The 20,509-nt window shown below is 43.5% G+C and overlaps 1 protein-coding gene across 3 annotated transcripts in view; it reads left to right on the plus strand.

The window, feature by feature from the left end:
- Positions 1-20,509, plus strand: part of CADPS (calcium dependent secretion activator) — a 240,013-nt gene that overhangs the window by 47,835 nt on the left and 171,669 nt on the right. For all 3 annotated transcript variants that reach the window (XM_085300112.1, XM_085300114.1, XM_085300115.1), the window contains exons 2-3: positions 100-213; positions 5,327-5,659. In XM_085300112.1, the coding sequence (XP_085156238.1) occupies positions 100-213; positions 5,327-5,659 (447 nt within the window). The remainder of the gene's footprint in view (positions 1-99; positions 214-5,326; positions 5,660-20,509) is intronic.

Raw genomic sequence — 20,509 nt, forward strand, 5'->3', positions numbered from 1 at the left:
CGCTCCAAAGAAGATGCTGCCAAAAAACTTGTTTGTCTTTTTCTTCTCATAAATAAACTTCTAACTAACTTACTTTCTCCTCTTGACATTATTTTGCAGATAAGTAAACAGCAGCTGCAGACAATCAAAGATCGATTCCAGGCCTTTCTCAATGGAGAAACCCAGATTGTGGCAGATGAAGCATTTATAAACGCTGTCCAGAGCTACTATGAGGTAAGGAGAGATGATTTCAATATCCATATGAATCRTTGTTCTTTCCCCTAGTGACAGTTCAGATCTTGAACTGATGGGTTCTTTGCCCTTTGTGGACAAAGCGCAAAACAAAGGCAAGCACAAGGCCTCTTCAGGGCTTGAAAGTGTGATACARGGTTTTTAAGGCTCAGGATCTGAAGATGCATCTCCCATAAAACAACTGTSGTGATCTATACTGTGGTGCATCCCCTAAGCTGGTTATGGAGATGATGGTGCATGGCCCAGTAGGTGAAGTACTTCTTCCATAAACTCTCTTGAAAGACTGCCCTGTTGAACAAGCAGCATACTGTGAAAAYAATATTTTAACAGAGCCAAAATATGGGGCATCTCTTCACAGTTTCAACTTGTTAAAGAATCTCACCTTGAATGAGAATATAAATTAAGTGGAAATGTTAAGGAATAAAATGCTATGGAAAATAACACAGAAAATAGAAGCAGTAATTCAACCCTTTCTCCCCATTTGTGTGATAAAAGCTCTCCTGCTGATTCCAGTGATTCAATACCAATTCCAGATTTTGCGTTGCCCTAGCAATTATTAACAAGCACACACTCATTGCTGGTAAAAATAATAACCTGCKAAGGGAGAGGGATATTTCTTTACACCTAAATGTACGTTAAGAAGTTCTTCCTTACAGCTTCAAGGTTTAAAATTCCTTCCTGATATCTTTTAAGCAGTTTACTTTAAAACAGGGARGATGCCACAATGTAAATGAAATGTCCCATTTTCTCTATGAAAAATAGCAAGAAATGACTGGGCAGCATTTTCAATTATTGCTGAAACTTCTGCSCTATGTCTAATTGACTTCAGGATTTTCAGCCAGAGTCTTACCTTCTCATTTTGCTCTTTGCATGCACTGACAAGTGCTCTAAAGTGAAGGGGAAGGAAGAAGGAAATACATCTACGAAACTAGATTACACTGAAGATCATGAAGCATCATTCATAATTGTGCAAAAGAGTAATTATGCATATCTGTCTTCTTGCACTTCTTTGTTTGCTGCCATTAATGCAGCTTTTCGTATTTTTTTCTTGAAATGAAAGAGCTTTTGTTTCTGAAAGAAATCAGTGCTTGTGATTTGTATGAGGAGTGTTGCCTTTTTTGTTAGCTTTTTTTGCAAACCATTTCTCTTTCTCCCTAGAGCTATTCTGTCATAAAAGGTGAAGATTTTGATTTGCCTACATAGAATATTTCTGTGGAAGTGGCATCTAAGAGGGAAGAAAAATCAGATATTAAAACGGAAGAGAATTTTAATTCTATAAAAAAAATGGCAGCAGCTGCTTATATGCAAGGAAAACACAAATTATCCCTGGATTAACTCTATTACACTGGCCTAATAGTTACTCCATCATTCTTCTCTGTGCAGGAAGGAAGCTGAGATTAATTTACATCTCTTATCAGAAAAGAAATTGCAAAGGGATCATCAGTTTATCACAGCTTCACTGAACAGATGCTCTTAGAGAAAGTTTTTAAGATGGCATGAGCAGCATTTTATGATGTAAGAGTAGTATAATCTGTTTAGATAAGATTATTGGAGCAGGAGAATAAAACTGCTAAAAACAGAGAAGACATGCCTRTTTCCTGGTGGGTCCAGGCAAAAACTTGTCCTGAGTAGTTCCATGAATCTTGTGCAGCATAATTAGTATCAAATAATTAAACTTACCAAGAACAATTGATCAGAAAGATGTCTGCAAACTATATGCTTTCAGCTCAACTAGATGCACTGCTCGCTTTGTCCTACTCAAAAGGGGCTACAAAAAGCGCACCTATTGCATAATGCATTGCTCTGGATCCTTTAATGTAACTTCCTTATACTGTTTTTTAACTGTTATTTCCTTCAATTTGCACCAGYGGTTTCTTTTCCCCTCTCCCTAGCTGTCTAGATGATGGGGCAGTGTAGAGAGGACTTAGAGGAAACAAACCTTTCAACTTCTGCGCAGTTGTAGCAAGACTGTGTGCATCTTCCTCAGTCCCAACTGGAGTGGCACAAAGAAACACAGGTTGCCACAGAACACCTCTACCCTCTTTGAACACGTGAGCAATACTTCCTGATGGTGCTGTTCTCCTTCATGCCTTATATGCAAAGAGGTGCCCACCCTTAATCAAAGTATAGTGCAATCAGAGAAATCATACTTGTTTGCATCTCCTGCAAGTGTCAGAGTTCTGTGCAAATAACTCTTCCTTAAATTTATACTATCTAGAAATTCACATTTAGGTGCTGACATAGAAAGCTGCAGGATGTGCTCTGGACTTGGAACACRCTAAAACTGAAACTTTCTATCTCTGTGTTGGATATAGCTGGTGGTGTTTGTAAGAGGTTCGCTTATTATCAGGACAGAGTAAGATCTGTTCTCTTCCACTGTTACCTGGGGAATGGAATTTTTTGTTGTTGTTGGAGAAAGAAGTAAGAGTGACACGGTGAGTCAGGGATGCGTTTAATGTCCTTATCCTGAACATGTTTGCATGGTAACGCTCTGCTGAGTGTGCTGTCAAGGGGGTAAACATGTGATTGTCAATCTTAGACTAGTTCACAGTGCTGCAATCGAATTAAAAGGCTGAGTGATGTGAGCTGACTGCTGTTGGTCTGCAAAGCACCATTGTGCCTGTAGGAATGCTGCAGATCCATCGGGTAAAGTATGCGAGACAGGCCCAGCACACTCCAACAGATTCTTCAGGAAAGCCTACCTCATGTCCTTTGACTTCCCCTGAATAAAGCTTCCTCTGACAGCAACCATTTTAGGCAGAAATGCCTTCGGAGGTGTTTGGGAAATGCTGTTAGACCCGTTCAGACTCTGCTGCTGGAAACAGAACAAGGGCATCCGTGGACGTGGCAGAAGGTGGTGTCTGACCCAGCTCGTGCAAGGCTGGTTCTTTTTCATGTGCTCGCGTATGTACACACGTTAGGATTTTGCTCCAGTAATTATTGACTCCTGGCAGTATTACGCAGTCTTACAGCTGGGCAATTCGCCTGGTATCTTCCAGAGAAAGCGGCTCACTCTGCAGGACTAAACAATTTCCTTGACAAAAACACCTCTTTTCATCTTCCCATTTCTCGGTCTTATTTTTCTTTTTTTTTTTCCCTGCTTCGTGTCTGACTGGCGCTCCCCCGCGCCTGCCTCCTCTTTGCCAGCCGCAGCCTTCCTTTCTTCTGCTGTCTGCAGCTCTGCCCGGGGAGGATAAATCAGGCACTGCGCGGTGCTGACGGGAGGCAGGGAATCAGTTCCCCCGCGCTCGGTGCCGTCACAGCTCTTGCTGGGATGGGCACCGCACACAGCAATAGACGCTTGTGCTGCCGGCGACAGGAAGTCATTAGCACTGTCATGCGGGGTCAGGCCAAAGGCACGTTCGGCCACCAGAGGATGATTAGAGATTGAATGCGAGAGCCAAGGGTGCGCGCAGCAGGGCCCATCACGGGGACCTCTTGCCATTGCTAGCAGTCAGTGGTGCTTTGGGGACTTCCTCAGCTGGGGCTGCATACAGGTCCTTGACTTTTGGTAGCTCTCACCTATTACTTARCCTAAACCACCCTCACACATAGGATTTTAATGCTCATCATTATGCTTCGCAAGAAAGGGGAGTACATGCTGGAGACAATTCAGTGTGGAATCCCATCCCAAAGTGGAGGCTGCTGGTGGCATCTTGCTCCTGGCCACCTTGTCTGCTGGGAGTGCTCCCCAGTGCGGTGTGGTAATGTCAGCAGAAAAATGGCCCAGGTCTTCCTTAGCACCGCTTCTGGGCTGTTCCTGGAGCAAAACCCACTACTGTTCCTGGCAGATGCACATGCTGTCAAGCAGCTGGGAACATGGAGTGTGAAGGTGCTGAGTGGTATAAAAATCTTATCGTGTCCTCAGGTTATCCTCAAGCTCTTTAATTATTGAGAGCTGACAGATACACCCCTGTGCTGGCACAGCTTCCTCCCAGCCTGCTGCATTCATCGGTTCTCAGCATCATTAATAAAACAACAGTTCTTGCTAGGCATCGATTGCCCTTCTCCTGTGTTAAGGGCATGGGAGAGGAAAGCCAACACAATCTCTCCCTGTCTCCCTCTCACCCTTTTTCTCTCCCTTGTTCCCATGGGATCCTCTGTTCTGCAGAAGGCTCTTGTGCCTTGGCCCTTCTACTGTTCCTGCAGTGGAAAGAGCACCTTCATTAAATGCCTTCCCCTCTTCCCCTTCCCTCCTGCTGTCAGGGTCCTGCATCTCGCAGTCTGCTCTTTTTAYGTAAAGCCTGCCTAGGCAGCCTCAGGATGTGCTGTACCATACCATGCTGCATCTGCAGAAGGATGGATTTGACCCCTTCTGCCTGTGGTTGTATCCTGTGCTGAGTGGAACACGAATTGTCTGAGTTGTCTTGCTGTTTACACATTAGTTTGTAAAGATCAAGCTATTTGTTCTTGTCTTTTCCTGTGACACTTTAACCATACTCTCACAGTGCTGATTGCCCAGGTTGGAAAGACTAGGRAATAGCAGACAATAAGGACACATGTTCTTAACTGAAGGTAACATTAAATAAATTCAGGCTTGCTGTGCAAATCTTGCCATTTTGTCACAGCAGGGCAGTCTGCAAAGGTCTCCTGTTTAGCAGCTTAAAGTAAGCCTGGTCCTTGCATTGATCAAAGGTTTCCTAGRTCTGGCTACATGGGTAAATGCAGTGCAATGCTGTTGACTTAAGTAGGATGATTGGGCTCCCTCTAAATAGGCAGAATTTGGCTAGGAAAATGTGGTTATACAATAACTTTCATGTTAAAATGTTTACTAGAGCAAAATAYAATCCTGCTGGAATTCCTGAAGGGTGTTCGTGTATCTGGTGAAGTGTGATCATAGCATCAAATTACATCAAAATGTTTCCATTTTAGTGGACACAAAGTAGAAGCTTTAGCTGATTTCATTACACTTAAAGTAGAAGTGAAATTGTTGTTAGTCTGACAACATGTGGTAGTGGCATAGGAARTCAGAAAGCATAGAGACAATGAGTTAGCTATTTTCCCTTTAGGGAAAATGAGTTTTGTTGGTACTTCAGAAACAAGGAGGATTTTTTTTTTTTAACTGACATCATTTGAAGTCACCTTTTCCTTACAGGTATTTCTAAAAAGTGACCGCGTGGCTAGGATGGTGCAGAGCGGAGGATGCTCAGCAAATGACTCTCGGGAGGTCTTCAAGAAGCACATTGAAAAGAGAGTGCGCAGCCTACCAGAGATTGATGGCCTCAGCAAGGAGACAGTCCTGAGCTCTTGGATGGCAAAGTTTGATGCTATTTACCGTGGTGAAGAGGATCCCCGCAAGCAGCAAGCCAGGATGACGGCAAGTGCAGCCTCGGAGCTCATCCTCAGCAAGGAGCAGCTCTACGAGATGTTCCAGAACATTTTGGGGATCAAGAAGTTTGAGCATCAGCTTCTGTACAACGCTTGTCAGGTAAGAGCCTTCACCTAGGCTGGGTGGAAATGGAAGGGGTTTATTCAGGGAAATGGTTGTCAACGTAAACTTCACTGTTACAAAACGGAAACTTTGTTCCATGGTTCTCTTATGATTCTGTGATTCTAATCAGACTGTTTTTGAGAAAACTTCCATGAGAAAAGATGTTGACTCATGCTGGAATTTGTTACATTGAGGCCCACGTGGATGGCCAAATTCTCTTGCATGTGTTTGGGTTTTTTTTGGTTTGTTGCTTAGGGATTGGGTTTTTTTTCAGCTATTTCAGATGGTTCTCAGAAGATTCTCTTTCCTGAAATCTCAAAGAATTGCTGAGRAGGGAAAATCTTATTCTCCCAGCTGTGTGTGTGGATAAGCAGGTCTTTGGTGCCTAAGTGTCAGCTCCCACTGAGCTAGCGAAGTCCTTTGCCAGGCATACTCTCACAACCCAATGTTTAGGAAAGAGTAAAGCTTTATTTAATCATAGCTATAATTTGATTGACTATACTAGTACACAAATTTAAGGTACCACTTAAGAATATTCTTTGATATGTTATTGGTCTCTGTATACTTACCATCACGACTGACATGAGGTACCTCTAACCAATGAGAAGGAATTCGAGGATTAAGGCTAGCTCATATCCATCACTCTCGTTGAGTATTTTGAGGTGATTTTTGCTCTTTAAATATCCAAATGTTTAAATGTCCAAATGTTGGACTGAGCCACATATACACATCCCAGTCCGTCCGTTAATTGGCTAGGGGTTGTAAAGCTACTACTTTCCCACTCTCAGAACAATTTATTGCAATAAAACGTTTTCAAGGTTGCTGATGCACACACATGATTAGTTTATCCAGCAGACAAGGAGGAGGCTCTCCAGTGTTACTGGAATAAACTGGTTTGTGGCTTTGCACATAACTGCTCATGTTCAAGAGAATACACATCTCCATCCTTCAGCTGTCSTTGGTGTGTGAAATGTCGCTGAGTGGTCACATTAAGTGAGCTATTTTGCTGCAATTTGCTTGGCTTTACACTGTCGCATCACCAATCTAACTGACAGAAGTACTTTATTGCAGCCTGTGATAACCTTATTAGTATTTGAAGCTCAGATGCCCTGTGGGTGAATGTCCTACACAAACTTGCTTATGAGGTTGTRTGGAGTATTCTTAAGTACAGAGAGCCTCTGTGACCCCCAAATGCACTTGGTGACATAGAAGGTTGTTAAGCAACAGCTGGATCTCTCTCCTCACGTGCCTGCAGACCCCAGAGGAGACCACATCTCTCTCCTAGTGTAGCAAGGCCCCATTCTGGTGAGCAGAGGTGGATGAAAGTGGGAGTAGGGGGGAGCCCATGGACGAGGAGGGTGGTGTGCCTGTAGACAACACCTCTGCTCCTATGGCTGCTTGCTTCYCAATGGAGAGAAGGTTGGCCCAAATATCCACAACCTTGGGGCTGCTCCAGTTCCCCAGTGCCATCTACTAGCCCCCAGTAAGAACCAGTTCTCTAGGCTGTACAGAGTTGTTATGTTGCATCAAGCAACCCATTTCCTGTAGTAGAGCCTAGCTTTACTCTGGAAATGAAGGATTTATTTAGGAGTCTTCTGTAATGCTCACAGGCAGCAAACCTGTACTTTAAGTTTTTAGAGAATGACGTGATCTCTATTGAAGGTGAGTATTAGCACGGGAGTTACTCTGTTGTTGCATTTCCAGCAGCTCTTGCTGAGGACTATTACCAGCTGACCAGGCTGCCAGTGACCCAAATTACAGCTCCCTGCTATTGGATATAAATATTGCAGGCAGGATAAAGGATGTCCGAGTCGTAGAGAGGGGGAAGATAACTCTTTGGAAAGCTTTCTGAGGGGGAGCAGACCTTGATCTCTTCCTCTTAACTTAGAGGTTCCACTTCTCATTCAAATTAATACATTCAAGACCAGTTCTGTTATTCTTTTGTCCAGACATTTCCAATGCATTTCAAGGGATGGGTGATAGAAAATCATTTTGAGTCTTTTTTTCCCCCTGTAAACAGCGTGATTATTTTGCTGTTGTTCTTCATCTCAATCCTTTATGTGAGAGGCAAGAGAGAATAATAARCGTCCCTGAGTAAGAGGTCTTTGTGGCAAAGGCAGTAGCAAGGTCTGCGTCAGTCCTCATAAATTCTGTTTTCAAAGCAGATTTCTTGCCTCAGTCCTCTGATGGAGGGCTTCTTTAAAAACAAAACCATAATATTTTCAATGGTGAGTTGAGAGCTGAGTCAGTTTTGCAGCTGTTTTGGGGGGAGATTTGTTTGTTTGTTTGTTTTAACTTAGACCCACTCGAGCGCTGTCTGTCATCCTGCCTTGACCTGTGCTCAGCTAATGAATTAGAATGGTTTTATGTGAGTGTCTGTGATCCTACCCTCTTGCTTTCTGGTTCTCAGTGCTGCAGAAAGCTGAGTCGAGTCATCRTTGCACTGCTTGGTGGATGATGTCCGTGTGTGAGAGCCTTTCTAGTTGACTCCGTGAACCCAGTGGCAATTTGCAGTGTCTGCTTTCTGCAAATTGCTGTGTTGCATCAAGCAACCCATTTCCTGTAGTAGAGCCTAGCTTTATTCTGGAAATGAAGGATTTATTTAGGAGTCTTCTGTAATGCTCACAGGCAGCAAACCTGTAATTTAAGTTTTTAAAGAATGATGTGATCTCTATTGGAAGTGAGTATTAGCATGGGAGTTCCTCTGTTGTTTTTAATACCTGGATAGTGAGGATTAATGTGCRGAAAGGAAAGCACTTTACATAAAGCACGTCTCAAAAAATCTGCAAGACTACACCATTAGCTTTTACCAGAAATAGCTCTACTGTCTGGCGTTTTCTTGTAGTACAGCAAGTACAGTTAAATGCTGTTGCCCCCTAACTGAGCCTGAATGTGGGGTGGGAATTTCCGTGTGGGAGGTAGGGGGCAAAGCAGGTTGCCTKATGTGCCCTCCTCCTCCTCGACGTTCTCCGTTATACTCCATAGGAAAAGCAGCTCGAAGCTGATGTGAGAGGGGTTCGTTGGAGGGTGGGAGCCTCCTACTAGGGCCTAAATTCTCTAAGGCAGTTGGGATCTTACTCACAATTTACCCTATTCTCCGTATGGGAGTGCTGAACCTCTACACGCTTCTCCATCCCAGACTGTGCTTTGCAATGAGGAAAAGTCCTTCAAAACCTTGCACTGAGTCTCTTTAAAGCTCAGACGAGCTGGCACAGTTGTACTGCCTGAGAAGAACTGGGGCATTTGCCTCTGACCAGGCAGAGATGAGCGCTGGAGCAGTGAGGACTCAGGGAAACTACAGACTTTGCCATAGGGACCCTCAGTTCAAAGCTAACTGTGTTATCACAGTTGTGTTATCAGGGCTGACTACACCCATTAGAGCAACCTCCTTGTTTCTTAAAATGTTTTTGTTTGCTTAGCTTGTATGGGGAGCTGCTGGCGTAGGTCAAAGCGGCCGACCGCTCGCCTGGAGTGTTTTCTGCAGCAGAGCTGCAGGCAAGAGTGGAAGATGACAGGCAGYGAGCAGTGATTCAGCAGCTGCCCGTCACCCCTGGGAAAGCATCCTCCCAGCCTCACACCGTGAGGGGCTGGCCTCAGCCCTGAAGCAGGAGATTTGTGCTTTCCTTCGCAGGATTTAATAGCAAATTATTTCCTACTAAAACTCCAAAAGCTCTTGTTTACGCTGGGCAGATTTCAAAGCCACAGCGGCAGTTGGGTTTGCTCCAGACTGGAGACGCAGGTCCTGGGCACCGCTCTTTGTGGCTAGGACGCTCTCCCAGGCGTGTTACAGCCCTTGGGTCGTGCAGAGCTCCTCTGCACCAGTAGTGTCTCCAGGTTGTGAGYTCTGACACCAATTAGACAGCCAGAGATACCTGCCAGCTTTACAGAGGCATCCAGAGAGAGAAAAATAGAGTATASAGCATTGCAGAACAAGAGGTCCCAGGGCATTTGAAGTGTGGAGGAATGGGTCGATGTTTTGTGTGAATGTGCTTGTTATGGATGGAGCGGGACCAGGAAACACTTGTGTGTTATGTCCATTCCCACTTCTCTCCCTCGCCTTTAGATTTTCGTATATTTTCATCCGCCTCATTTGACTTTCTCTGTTTGATGAGCGATCTTCGTAACCACCTCTGCCAGTYTGTCAACCTGCCCTGCGAGTCAGCAGTGAGCTCCCTTTCCCGGTGGGTTTAAAACACCTCTCAGCCTGCGTTTACAGCAGTATTTGCAGCACAGAGCGTTCYCTTAGAGATAGCACTAGCCCCATAACAGCTAAAAATGATAATTTATTTCCATCATGCTGTTTTGTTTCAGTCCAGATTACATTTCAGTCGGAGTCAGTCTAAGGGCGCATTGACTCTGGCTGAATAAAACTGTCAGGGTAATGAGTTAAATTACTGTAGTCTGACTCTTGGCTGATCAGGACAGAGTTAATTGGAAGTACAATTTAAATCCTTTTCTTAATAACTTGATTGAAGCTTCTGCTGCCTGTTTCCTAAGAACAAAATATTTTGTATATTGTTTGGGAATAAGCTTTAAGCAAAGGGAAAACATTTTGTCTGGCATTTCCCTGGATATGCTGAAATTATAACGTTCACAGAAATKCCATGCAGGTTGCCTATGTGCGGGTGATAATACATTTGCACGCCTCCCTTGCGTGGTGTATGGGTAGCTGCCCATAGTGAGCTATACCTATTTTGACCTACACTTGTGTGACATGTATGGGAGGAATTAGGAAACGGTGCATTTCTGCTGACAGCTCGTCCAAATGCTGTTACTCTTTCAGACCTGACRGTACGGTGCTGCTGGTGCGGTTTGTCAATCAATCACCTGTGCTTGGAAAAGCAAAGCAGTTCCGTCTCCTGTAYCGCTTCGCTTGTCGGGGAGCTGGTGCAAAGGGTCTGCAGCCACAACTGCTCACTGACAGTTCTGAGGCCGCTCAGCGAGACCTCGGTTCTCCTGCCTTACAAGGCAAAGCAATGCAGCTCCCAGTGGTGGTGAGGTTTCAGGGGAGGCTGCGCTCGAGCTGCCTTCTCCTGGAGCGTGCGTAGGGCTCCTGCTCGCGGTGGCAGGGCCCGGAGCGCTTAGCTGCTAAGTGAGCCCTATGCATTTCCGCCGTGCAGAATGAAACTCTGTGCCTAGAGGCTGCGTTGGGAGGAAGGAGCAAGAAGACTTTGCTTAGTTATTGTTTTTGCAAGGAATTAGGAGGAATGGTGCTGAGAGTCCCAAACAATTGCTTGAACTTCTCTGGAAGAAGGTGCTTTTCTCTTGTGTGGCCTGCTGTCACATCATACTCATACATAATGATCGCATCACTGAGGTTGTATTTTCATTCACTTCTGGAATAATATATTTTTTAAGGGAAAGGTGATTTCTAAAGGTTTTTTTTACAACATCCTCAGATTGTGTGTGATAAATATATTCTTAATGTGAGAGCAGTGATGTAGCAGGATCTGAGCTAGCAACAGAGCAAAAAGGATTGATGTGATTGGAAAGGCTTTTAGGAAACAAAGATATGAAGATAACAGYGTTGTTAAGCACAGCCTCTGACTGCAACATTTTGAATAATACRCAGAGACTTAGGTTTTTTGCATAATACACATTATGTAGCTTAGTGTTTCTACTCTGTTAGAGTCAGTGTAGGAATTGAGTATCTCCAGCTGTAATAGTGAGCTCCTCTGTTGTGCAAGGGGTGTTTGTGRTTTGCTAGGGAGGAAGACACGTATTTGAGTTGTCGGTTTCTGGTCTGGAACACATTGATGAGACTTGGGTTTAGCTCTTCTGCTTCAAAATTAACCTGTGACTGTGGAGGAGTTACACAGGAGCAATTTCTTAGGTTCTGGGCAACGCCAAACATGGGCCTTTGCTGCAGTCAGCTTTTCCCTGAGGGCTGGCCCTTCATTTCCTACTGACTGTCATGATAGCTAAATTGCAGCAACATCTCTGAAAGTCAGACTGTACTGTTCTCTCTATCTTATTTTTTTTTCTCTATTTGTAGGGCGGGGATTTACTTTCCTCTCTTATACTGAATTTGCAAGKGAATTTTAAGTGTACTGAGAAAATCGTAGTACAGTGCTTGTTCAGTTAATCCAGTTGCAGTAGCTGATGTCCAACCAGATCTATGATAAGCTGCACGCTTCCATCCTCCCACTTGAGAAGAAGCGCTGGACTCTCAGCCTGTCACTGCAGAGCTCAAACTCTGTCCGACGTCTTGGTTTTGTGTATCGACATTGTCTAAATTCACAGGCTTCAAAATCAGACTATTTCTTCTTTTCTGTGCCTTGAGTGTCCCCTATATAGTGCAATTCTCATTAAATGTGAAAAATGGCTGTGCTAAACTTCCAGGTTCATCCGATTCCTATAGATACTTGATTTAAAAACAAATAGGTAGATCTGTTTGTCAAACCTGTTGAGTAATATGTAAAGGAACATGGTTGAAGGTTGTGTTCCTTTAACGCGTAGTTCTAGTTATCTGGGTAACAGGTAAAAAAAAACACCAGAGAGGAGTGCATGTTTGTGTGTGTAGTACAACACAGACCACATCTCACCCCTTTCTAGTGGCTGGTTCACTTAAGGGGGTAAAAAACACCAACTACCATCAGTAGAATTGTTTCATAATTCTTGAGGAACATCCAATTTTAGGTAGGAAGTATTTCAACTTAAACCTTGCTGACTAGAGCTGGCTTAAAATTGGAATTCACTGTTATGACGTTTATTTTTGCAGCTGCATTAGAGGAGTGTGTCCAAAGGCTGATATTTCCCGCAAAGCAGGGAATTCACCTGCCAAAAAAAAAAAAAAAAAAAAGTAATGTTAGCAGAAAAAAATATTTAGAAGTTCTCTCTAGAATCAAATGTTTAGTTTAGTTCAATTCAATATTGAAAATGATCCTCTGAGTGGTAACTTGTCTTCTGTCCCTCTTTGATCTCTGCAAGTCTGGTGGTTTCCTGAACTTCGTTGCCTGATTGACCACAGTGTGTTTCAGTCCAGTGAGCCATAGTGTGCTGCAGAGATGCTGCAATGGTACTTGGAAGATGTAGTCCAGTTTAGCTCAGAAACAAGTAAGGAAAGAAACTCCCGTGCAGCACTGGAATAGCTCAGACAGCTAGATGAAAGTTAAGCTGACCTCAGACCAAAGAATAGGTTTGGTTGTATATCCTCCCAAAACAAAGAATTTAATTCTTTTTTTTTTCTTTTTTTTTTCTGGTGGAAAATTCCCAGCCAAGTTTTGCAATGACAATTGCAGGGTCATTACACRCCCCATGGAGTGACCTGTCTGTCTATTTGCATCTCTCTGTGTATTGCTAATTCAGAGATACAGATAATGAGTATCWGAGATTCTCTTCTGCTTCCTAATTACAATTTTTGGAAGGATACAARGTAATTCCTTTTTATTTTACCTTCGTCTTTAAACTCAAAGCCTCTGAGATGGCCATCTACAGTTCCGGATCTTTAAACACGAGCGCTGCCTTTAGWGACCTTCTCTGAAGGGGTTTGCTTCAGTCCTGGAGCCAGGGCAAGGCAGCCGCAGCAGCAGCAGCCACGGGTGCTCRCTGCAAGCACTACGCCGGTGCTGAGGGCTCCTCTCACCCAAACGCTCCCGGATGGATACCAGGACGCCAGTACTGCTGGCCTGCCTGCCCCCCGACATCTCCCAGAGTCCTGGCCAGACCCCAATGCTCTATTTTATTTTGTTTTTATTCCCCCCCCCCCGCCTTCATTCCTTCAAAATGCCTTTTGGTTACTCCTCCTATTTCTGCACTCAGAATGTTCTCCTCCACTTAAAATAAAACCAGCACCACTAAAAATGGGTTAAGGTGATTTTAAGATGATCAAAACCCTCCAAATACATAAAGCATCATACTCTGTTTTCAGTAATTCAGTATTTATTTCCATGGAAACGGAAATGGCAGCCTGGAGCCTTCTGCAGGGTTGTAATTACTCTTGTAGCGTTCGGTGGCAGGCGCAGCATGCCTGTCAGTGCTCGAGGATCTTCTAAAGACTGTAGTGATTTAATGCTGGAAGTGAAATTGAAAAAGGAAAAAGCTTTGTGAAGTGAATGAAGTTTCCCCTTCATAATAATAATGTGTAGGTGCACACAGTCGTTTGGGCAGGGGGGAATTGGCTTTCCTCCTCAGCTAGAGATGTGATATTTTGAAGAATTGCATTTGTGTGGATGAGAGGCAGGAAGGAGAGGCTGAAAGAAGGGGCAAGGGCAGAGACGAGACGAGCGTCTCAGGCGTGATTTATGACTCAGCCTGCAGCTCCAGGTTTCCCTGTTTTGGAGAGCAGGTCGCACGTTTGTTTGCAGAGGTTGCCCAGGGAAGCACAGAGCAATCCTTTGATTGCTCCTGGTGGCAATGCTCTGATTGCTCCTGTTGGTCCTGCGTGTTGTAGRGGTGGTGCCCCTGTGCAATGTGGTGTTTAGTGTCCTTATAAATAACCTTGGAGGGAAGCAGGCGAGGTGGCGGAGAGGAGACATCTGCACATGCCGTGCAGGGCTCCGGAACACAAGCTTCCGTCTTCTCCAGGGTCAAACGCAGATTGGCAGGGAGGTTTGGGAAGAGTGCAGCAGGTTCGCGAGGGATGGGGCAGCAGTAGGGGCGACTGAGGCAACACCACTAGGGTAGCAGTGTGCCACGTGACCCCTGCGTTTTGGGGCAGGAAAAAGTAGCAATCGCTCTCCCTCGGAGTAGGATCRCTCCACCAGGCTTTCAGCACCGGGTGTCTGATTTGTACAGAGCATGTATGGACGTATGTATGCATTCATTAGCTATAGGATCAGCTTATGTTCTGTGCTGTTATGGACTTACAGAGCAATCTTGGCCCCTGTAATTAAATTTAAAGCAAATTAGCTCTTCTATTAAACAAAATAAATCTGATGTAGCCTAGTGCTGTATTCTCTAGCTATGGCTGATCAATCGTTTCTGCAAAGAGCAGGCAAATGCTGCTGAGCAGATGGTCTTGGCTGAGGCATGGTCAATTAAACTAATTAAAGATGCTTTCATTTAATCAGAGAGTGTTTTAACCCTGTTAGCTGCCAGTTGGGAATGTATGTTTTTGTGCACTAGGAACTTAGAGTTCTGGCCCTACTGTGGACATCTTCTGGTTTTACAGACCTTTTACAGAATCCAGACTGGAGCATGCATCCAAGGAGCAGAGAAATTATAAMGTCATGCAACAACAGTGAAGGCTTGCAGAGAAAAACTAAGAAAACTAAGTTGCTTTCTTTTAACATTAAACAAATATATTTATTAGACTGAAGAAGTCTACTGCACTGAGTTCTTTCCATGCTAGCTCCTGCCAGCCTTCTCTTCAGGTTTAGGGGAGTGCGTGCCTCTCCACTTACTCCACCAAAACATCAGCAGTCAGTAGTGACTTGTTATGGTGTCTTATTTTTGTGATGGAGGGGAAAGTTTCAGCATCCAGACAGGTCCTGGGCTGAGGTAGCCTCTGTGCTCTTTGCTATCATGCAGAATGCTTTGGTTGCAGAGAACCCTTCTACCCCAGGATTGTGGAGACAGATTTAGCTTCCAGTTTGCAACAGAAATCCACAAGGACTCTTGTGAGCCAAAGGTCTGTGTTTTGGTTTGTTTAATAGAGCATTTGATCATAACTGTCATAACTGAGCATCCTTTTCTTTCCCCCACTCTTCTGATCTGCCAAGCTTCTCCCACTGCCCTAACASTGTAAGCAGTAACACTATATAAAATAGACCATATATAATACCCCAGAAAGGTGAGTGAGACCAAGAGTTTTTTACCCTAATGGAAAAAGCATACAAAATTCTCTCAAGAAGCAGCATTTTAGTATATGTAGAAGAGAGCAACAAGAAGGAGACTTGGAAGTAGCACATCCAGCCTGTTAGACAGCATCATGGGGCAGCATCGGGGTTGGAGCACCCTGGGAAGAGCAGTGCATTTGCAGCAGCACATACAAGTTAAATGAGACACAGCTGTGCTTTATTCAGAGGGCCACATGGGCAATTTCGTGCATCGGACCAGACCTGTCCTGCCCCAGCAATATTGATCGTGCAGATACATTAGAGTAAAAGTCAGGATGATTTTCAAAATGTTCATCATTTGTGAAATCTTTTTTTTTTCTTTTTTTTTTTGGGGGGGGGGGTTGTGGTGCAGTATCAGCTAACTACTCCTCATTGTCTGTGTGGATTGATTAATTTCCACCATTTAAGATTTAAATTATCATCAAGATACCCATTCAGTTTTATTTTTGTTTCAATAGGCCCTTGAATAGTTTCCATTGTCTGCATTCATGCTGCAAAGAATGCATAAAGAATAACTATGGTTACCTTATAAAGTATCAATAACTTGACATTCTCAATCTACCTTAACCCCTCTGTTTAGGTACTGCTTATTCCCTTTTTTCACTGAAAAGCTAGTTGTTGGCATGACTTTCCTGCTTCCTCGCCAGTTTTATTTTTTTTTAATCGGAACAGGAGCTTCGTGTCAAATAGATGCTTATTAATACAGTTCTGATTCTGCACCACCACCTTGCGTTTTGGAAAGAGTGAGTTGGGCAGTGAAATGCTGGCACTAGGTAAGAGCACTTAAGGAAAAATAACAAGAACTGAACTGTGAGCATCCAGTAGCTGATGATATGCTTATCTGCTGACACTGCCATTTGCAGACTAACAGAGGTCTCTGGGAAGAGAAATGCTCTCAACCTGAGATTGTTAACTGGGAGAGATGTTCTGGTATCTGCAGCCTCTGCTGGTGCCTGGCTGCTTCTAGCTTAGCACAAGCCAAACAGACCTTGCAGCTTTGTTATAGGAATAGGCTGGAGCACAGGGAAAAATCAGGGACATGGACCATTCCTGGTGCGGTTTTGCAAAAGGGGGATGCTGAAACAGTGGGGAAGATTTTGTAGGAGCTACAAAAGTAGAAGTTCTTGAGCATCATTAAATGTGACAACATTAGGGAAACTTAGCTTGAAACCGTTCTAGTAGAGATGAAATTTGACATGGCACAAGATAGAAAACCTAGATGTGTTCCCTTTGTATTGGCGTGAGACTACTGATTAAAAACAAGGGAGCATATAGAAAAGAAAAGATGACTTCAGGGAAATACCTTTGTGTTGAAAAACCCAGCGATCCCATGGGCCACACTGACACTATACAGAGTAGCATGGTGTCAAAACGCCTGATGGGTCTGCCCAAGGTAAAACCAAGCTGAATGTTGTCAGTCACTGGCCAAAGATGATCAGTAAAAATCAGACATGTTATTGCTGGTTTTCTAAAAAGCAACATAAGAACCTGAGTCAAGCTAATAACTGAAACTAGTTGCTGCTCGTAGGGTAGATTCTGTGTTGGGCTTCATTCAACCCTCAAAATGCCATGGTTACTTCAAGCAATCTATCTCGTTGTCCTGACTTCGAATTCACTGAAAGCAGTCATAAATAAAATAAAATAATAAAAAAAAACAGTTCCTCAACACATCCTGTGCTTTATTAGGAAAAGAAAATGTCACTCCTCCTCTGTCTTTCCCTCAACCGGAGATGGTGAGCGGSAGACGTCACGAAGAAATGACCCCATCGGCCCCTTTCTGAGAAAGTAATCTGGCTTTTTCTTTTAGCAGCATTTTGTTCCCTGCAGTACATGTTCCTGTCAATCAGCCCAGGAGGACCCTCGGAGACAGAAGGGGTGTTATCCAGACCTATCTCTCTTTAAGCAACTAACTGCTAACTGCAAAAGAACCCATATGTGATGCTTATCTTAAGGAAGGCTGGAATACTTAATAAGACATAACTGGTGCGTGACCCTGCACTATGTGAATGCCTGGCTTTTTCTTCTGACTGAAATACAATGCAGCAGCTAGAATTTAATTTTACACATAGGTCTTTTAATCTAACTTGAATTCCACATAAAGTGCTGCACTTTAGCAGCACTTCAGCCCTCATCCGTATATTTCATCACKGAAATCCTGTAGCTTTACAGGGAAACTTTTAATGCCAATCTCATGAGTAAAATGTAGAGATACTGCAGTATTTATGTGTAGCATTGGTTATACATTATCATGCCAGAGGCTCGTGCTAGAACTCCAGGGTCTTCATTTCAACCAGGAAGATCGTGTCTGAGGATCAAGACTGTTTTTCGTTGAGCTGCACAAGCCTAAAGTCAAAAACTGCGCTTTCAGTTATCTTTTTATAGTCTTAAATAGAGAGATCATTCTTGTGACATACATCATCCATTAAATGAATATTTTGAAGGTTCTGTATTAATATTTTACCAAGTTTTCTCTAATCTTTATTTCTGAAAGAAGTGGTTTCTAGGAGATTTCTTTTTTTTTCCTCTTTTTGCAATCCATATTGTGTTCAGTATTCCAGAAGAGAATTACCAAAAAATGAARTGTTATTTACCAAAGTCTTTTCCTCTACTCTCTGCATTTCATTCTTCAGACTACCAGTGTTTCTGTGTTACTTGACAAACACTTCATGCCACAGATTGGGATGTGATAGACAGTGTCATTTTAATTCAGAATCAACTTCGGGAGTCAGATGCATCAGGCCATAGAAGGCATTACATGAATATGAAATATAGTTAGGTTAATCTACCAGTATACAGCCATAAAAGGACCAAAATGAAAACAGAGAATAGGAATATTTCTTAGGAGAAGAAAAGCGGTACTAAGAGTTTTCTCCAAAAGGATATCTAAATAGGCTCATATTTGTTCCCAGTGAGCTGACTATAAATGATTAACAAACTAGATTTCATGCATTTCAAAGGCTCTGTCTCAGTATCCCTAGCTATAGGAAATGCAAATTATGCAAGCTATTCCTTACCTCTTTTTCAGTGCTGAGTTTTCATTTCAGTGTATTATGCTTTTTTCTGGATGATCTGATTCTACCTAGTGTGCTTAGTGAGAAATTAGAATGTGAGCTCAGTGGGGAATTGGATGCAAGACAGATTCAAGTACAGCCTCCTGWGTATTTGAGAGGCAGCTATAATAGCTTAATGTCATAAAAAGCCAAGTCGGCCTTCATTGCATTGGGCTTTGCTGTATAATGCAGGACAGCGGTGTTTGCTAGCAGGTGTGATGATCTTTGCACGTGTTTTCATGTATCGTAGCCTTTGGTCCAGTGCTTTTGTCCCAGAAATAGATGGCAATAATAAACTGCAGAGGGCCATGTTGATGGCACAATCTTTTTCATCATTCAGTTGTGAAGTCTTTGTATAAAAAATGTTRCCGTTAATCTTGGCCTCATAATAAAAAACAGAGAGTGATTGCATCCTACCTTTTAACAGTGAGTATGACGGCATAACAGCCACTCCTTCCAAAGAACCTTTATTTTGAGATTAAAGGCAGTAGGGAGCTGAACTTCTTGTAAGACCCAGGTCTAGAAGGCAAGAGAGCTGTGTAAGCCTCAGTGGGGGTTGTGTAGCCAGCTGGAAATCAGACTTTGGGAACAGGTGTTTTGCCCATGCTATAGATGCCGTAAACTTGGAGACTGTAGATGTTGCACAAACGTGTATAAAGAAACAGGAGGGAAGTGAGTGAAGTTTCACAGCATAGCAATATGTGAGCCCTAAGTGTTTGTGGACCAGGAGAGAGTAGCGTGAGCTAGAAATCTTGAGTCTGAGCCTCGTGATGCTCTGATGTCACCTAGCTCCAAACTATSATTAAGTTCCTGTGATTTGCAAGCTCCTGTGCAGCAGCAGAGCCATAGTGCCCACTCATGTGTACGCACTCAGATTAATCCATAGTGAAAGAGCTAAGTTAAATAACCACCTTTGGCCTTCTTTGCTTTGAGCAAAGAGCGTTTGTGCAGATACTCAGCTGGCATGAGYTGGCATGTCTTCTTGTTAAGAAACCTCTCTAGCTGTGATAACTTGATAGTGAACCTGAACCTYAGGCCTTCTTTAGAGCATGCAGAGGAGGGGCCTGGTCAATGATAGGCARTTCCCACAAAGAAAAGACAACATAGCACAGCTGCATGATTTTGCTGTCCTTTCCTGAACATGCTGCGAGTTGAGCATGGTTTGAAATAGAGAGGTGCTGGAGAGGAAGCAAATAGTATGGGAAAGATGGTGAGCCACAAAGAAATGCTCAGGTGCTTTGTGGAACATCCTGCCAAGTTTTAGCTAAAATGTGTCTACTCATTCTTGTGTGTGTTTTACGTGTCAGGTACTCGTTTCTGCCTTTGGCCAGCTACCACACATCTTCGCCACTATGCTGAAAACAGCAGCAATTAGGCTGAGCAGGGGGCTCCAGTTGTCACTAATCCATGGGAAGATAGATTAGGCAAGGGATATAGTGAATCATTTTGCTTGGAGTAGCAGTATGTGAAAAGGCAAAACATAAGACATGGAAAGCACAACACCGGGTCATGGACAAAGCTAGAAGATCCTGGCAGGCAGTGTGGAGTGCCAGCAGGTGCTGGAGGCAGACATTGAGTGTTAGTTCATACTCCTTTGCTATCCCTAAGCAGAGGAACATTAGTGCAGAGGTTCTGTGCTCTCAAGTTGAGGGCTGAGAGCCCTTGGCTTTTGTGTGTGKTTTTTTTGGTTTTGGGRTTGTTTTTCCTTAAATAACTAGCTCCATTTGTGACTGAGCTAACTTCAGAGAAGACAGTGAGAAAATCGTGGGAGATTTAAACTTTAAAATTTTAATACTGGAGTAATTAAATGGTCTCTTATTTGTTCTCATCACCAGTCATTTATCCTGCTGGTATTTCTGCCAGTTTGCTGGCAAGCTCATGTTGTGTAACACTGGTGAAATGAACTGCAGGCATGTGTGTTCGACTGTTGTCAGGAGTCTTGCATGCTCGTGTGCAGAGCTGAGACGAGAACTGGTGAAATATCTGCAAAACAGAGGAGYAGTTTTGTGGAGAAACTG

Source organism: Rhea americana, unplaced genomic scaffold, assembly GCF_003343005.1.
Source record: "Rhea americana isolate MKP2758 unplaced genomic scaffold, rheAme1 scaffold_16, whole genome shotgun sequence".
Classification (NCBI taxonomy): domain Eukaryota; kingdom Metazoa; phylum Chordata; class Aves; order Rheiformes; family Rheidae; genus Rhea; species Rhea americana.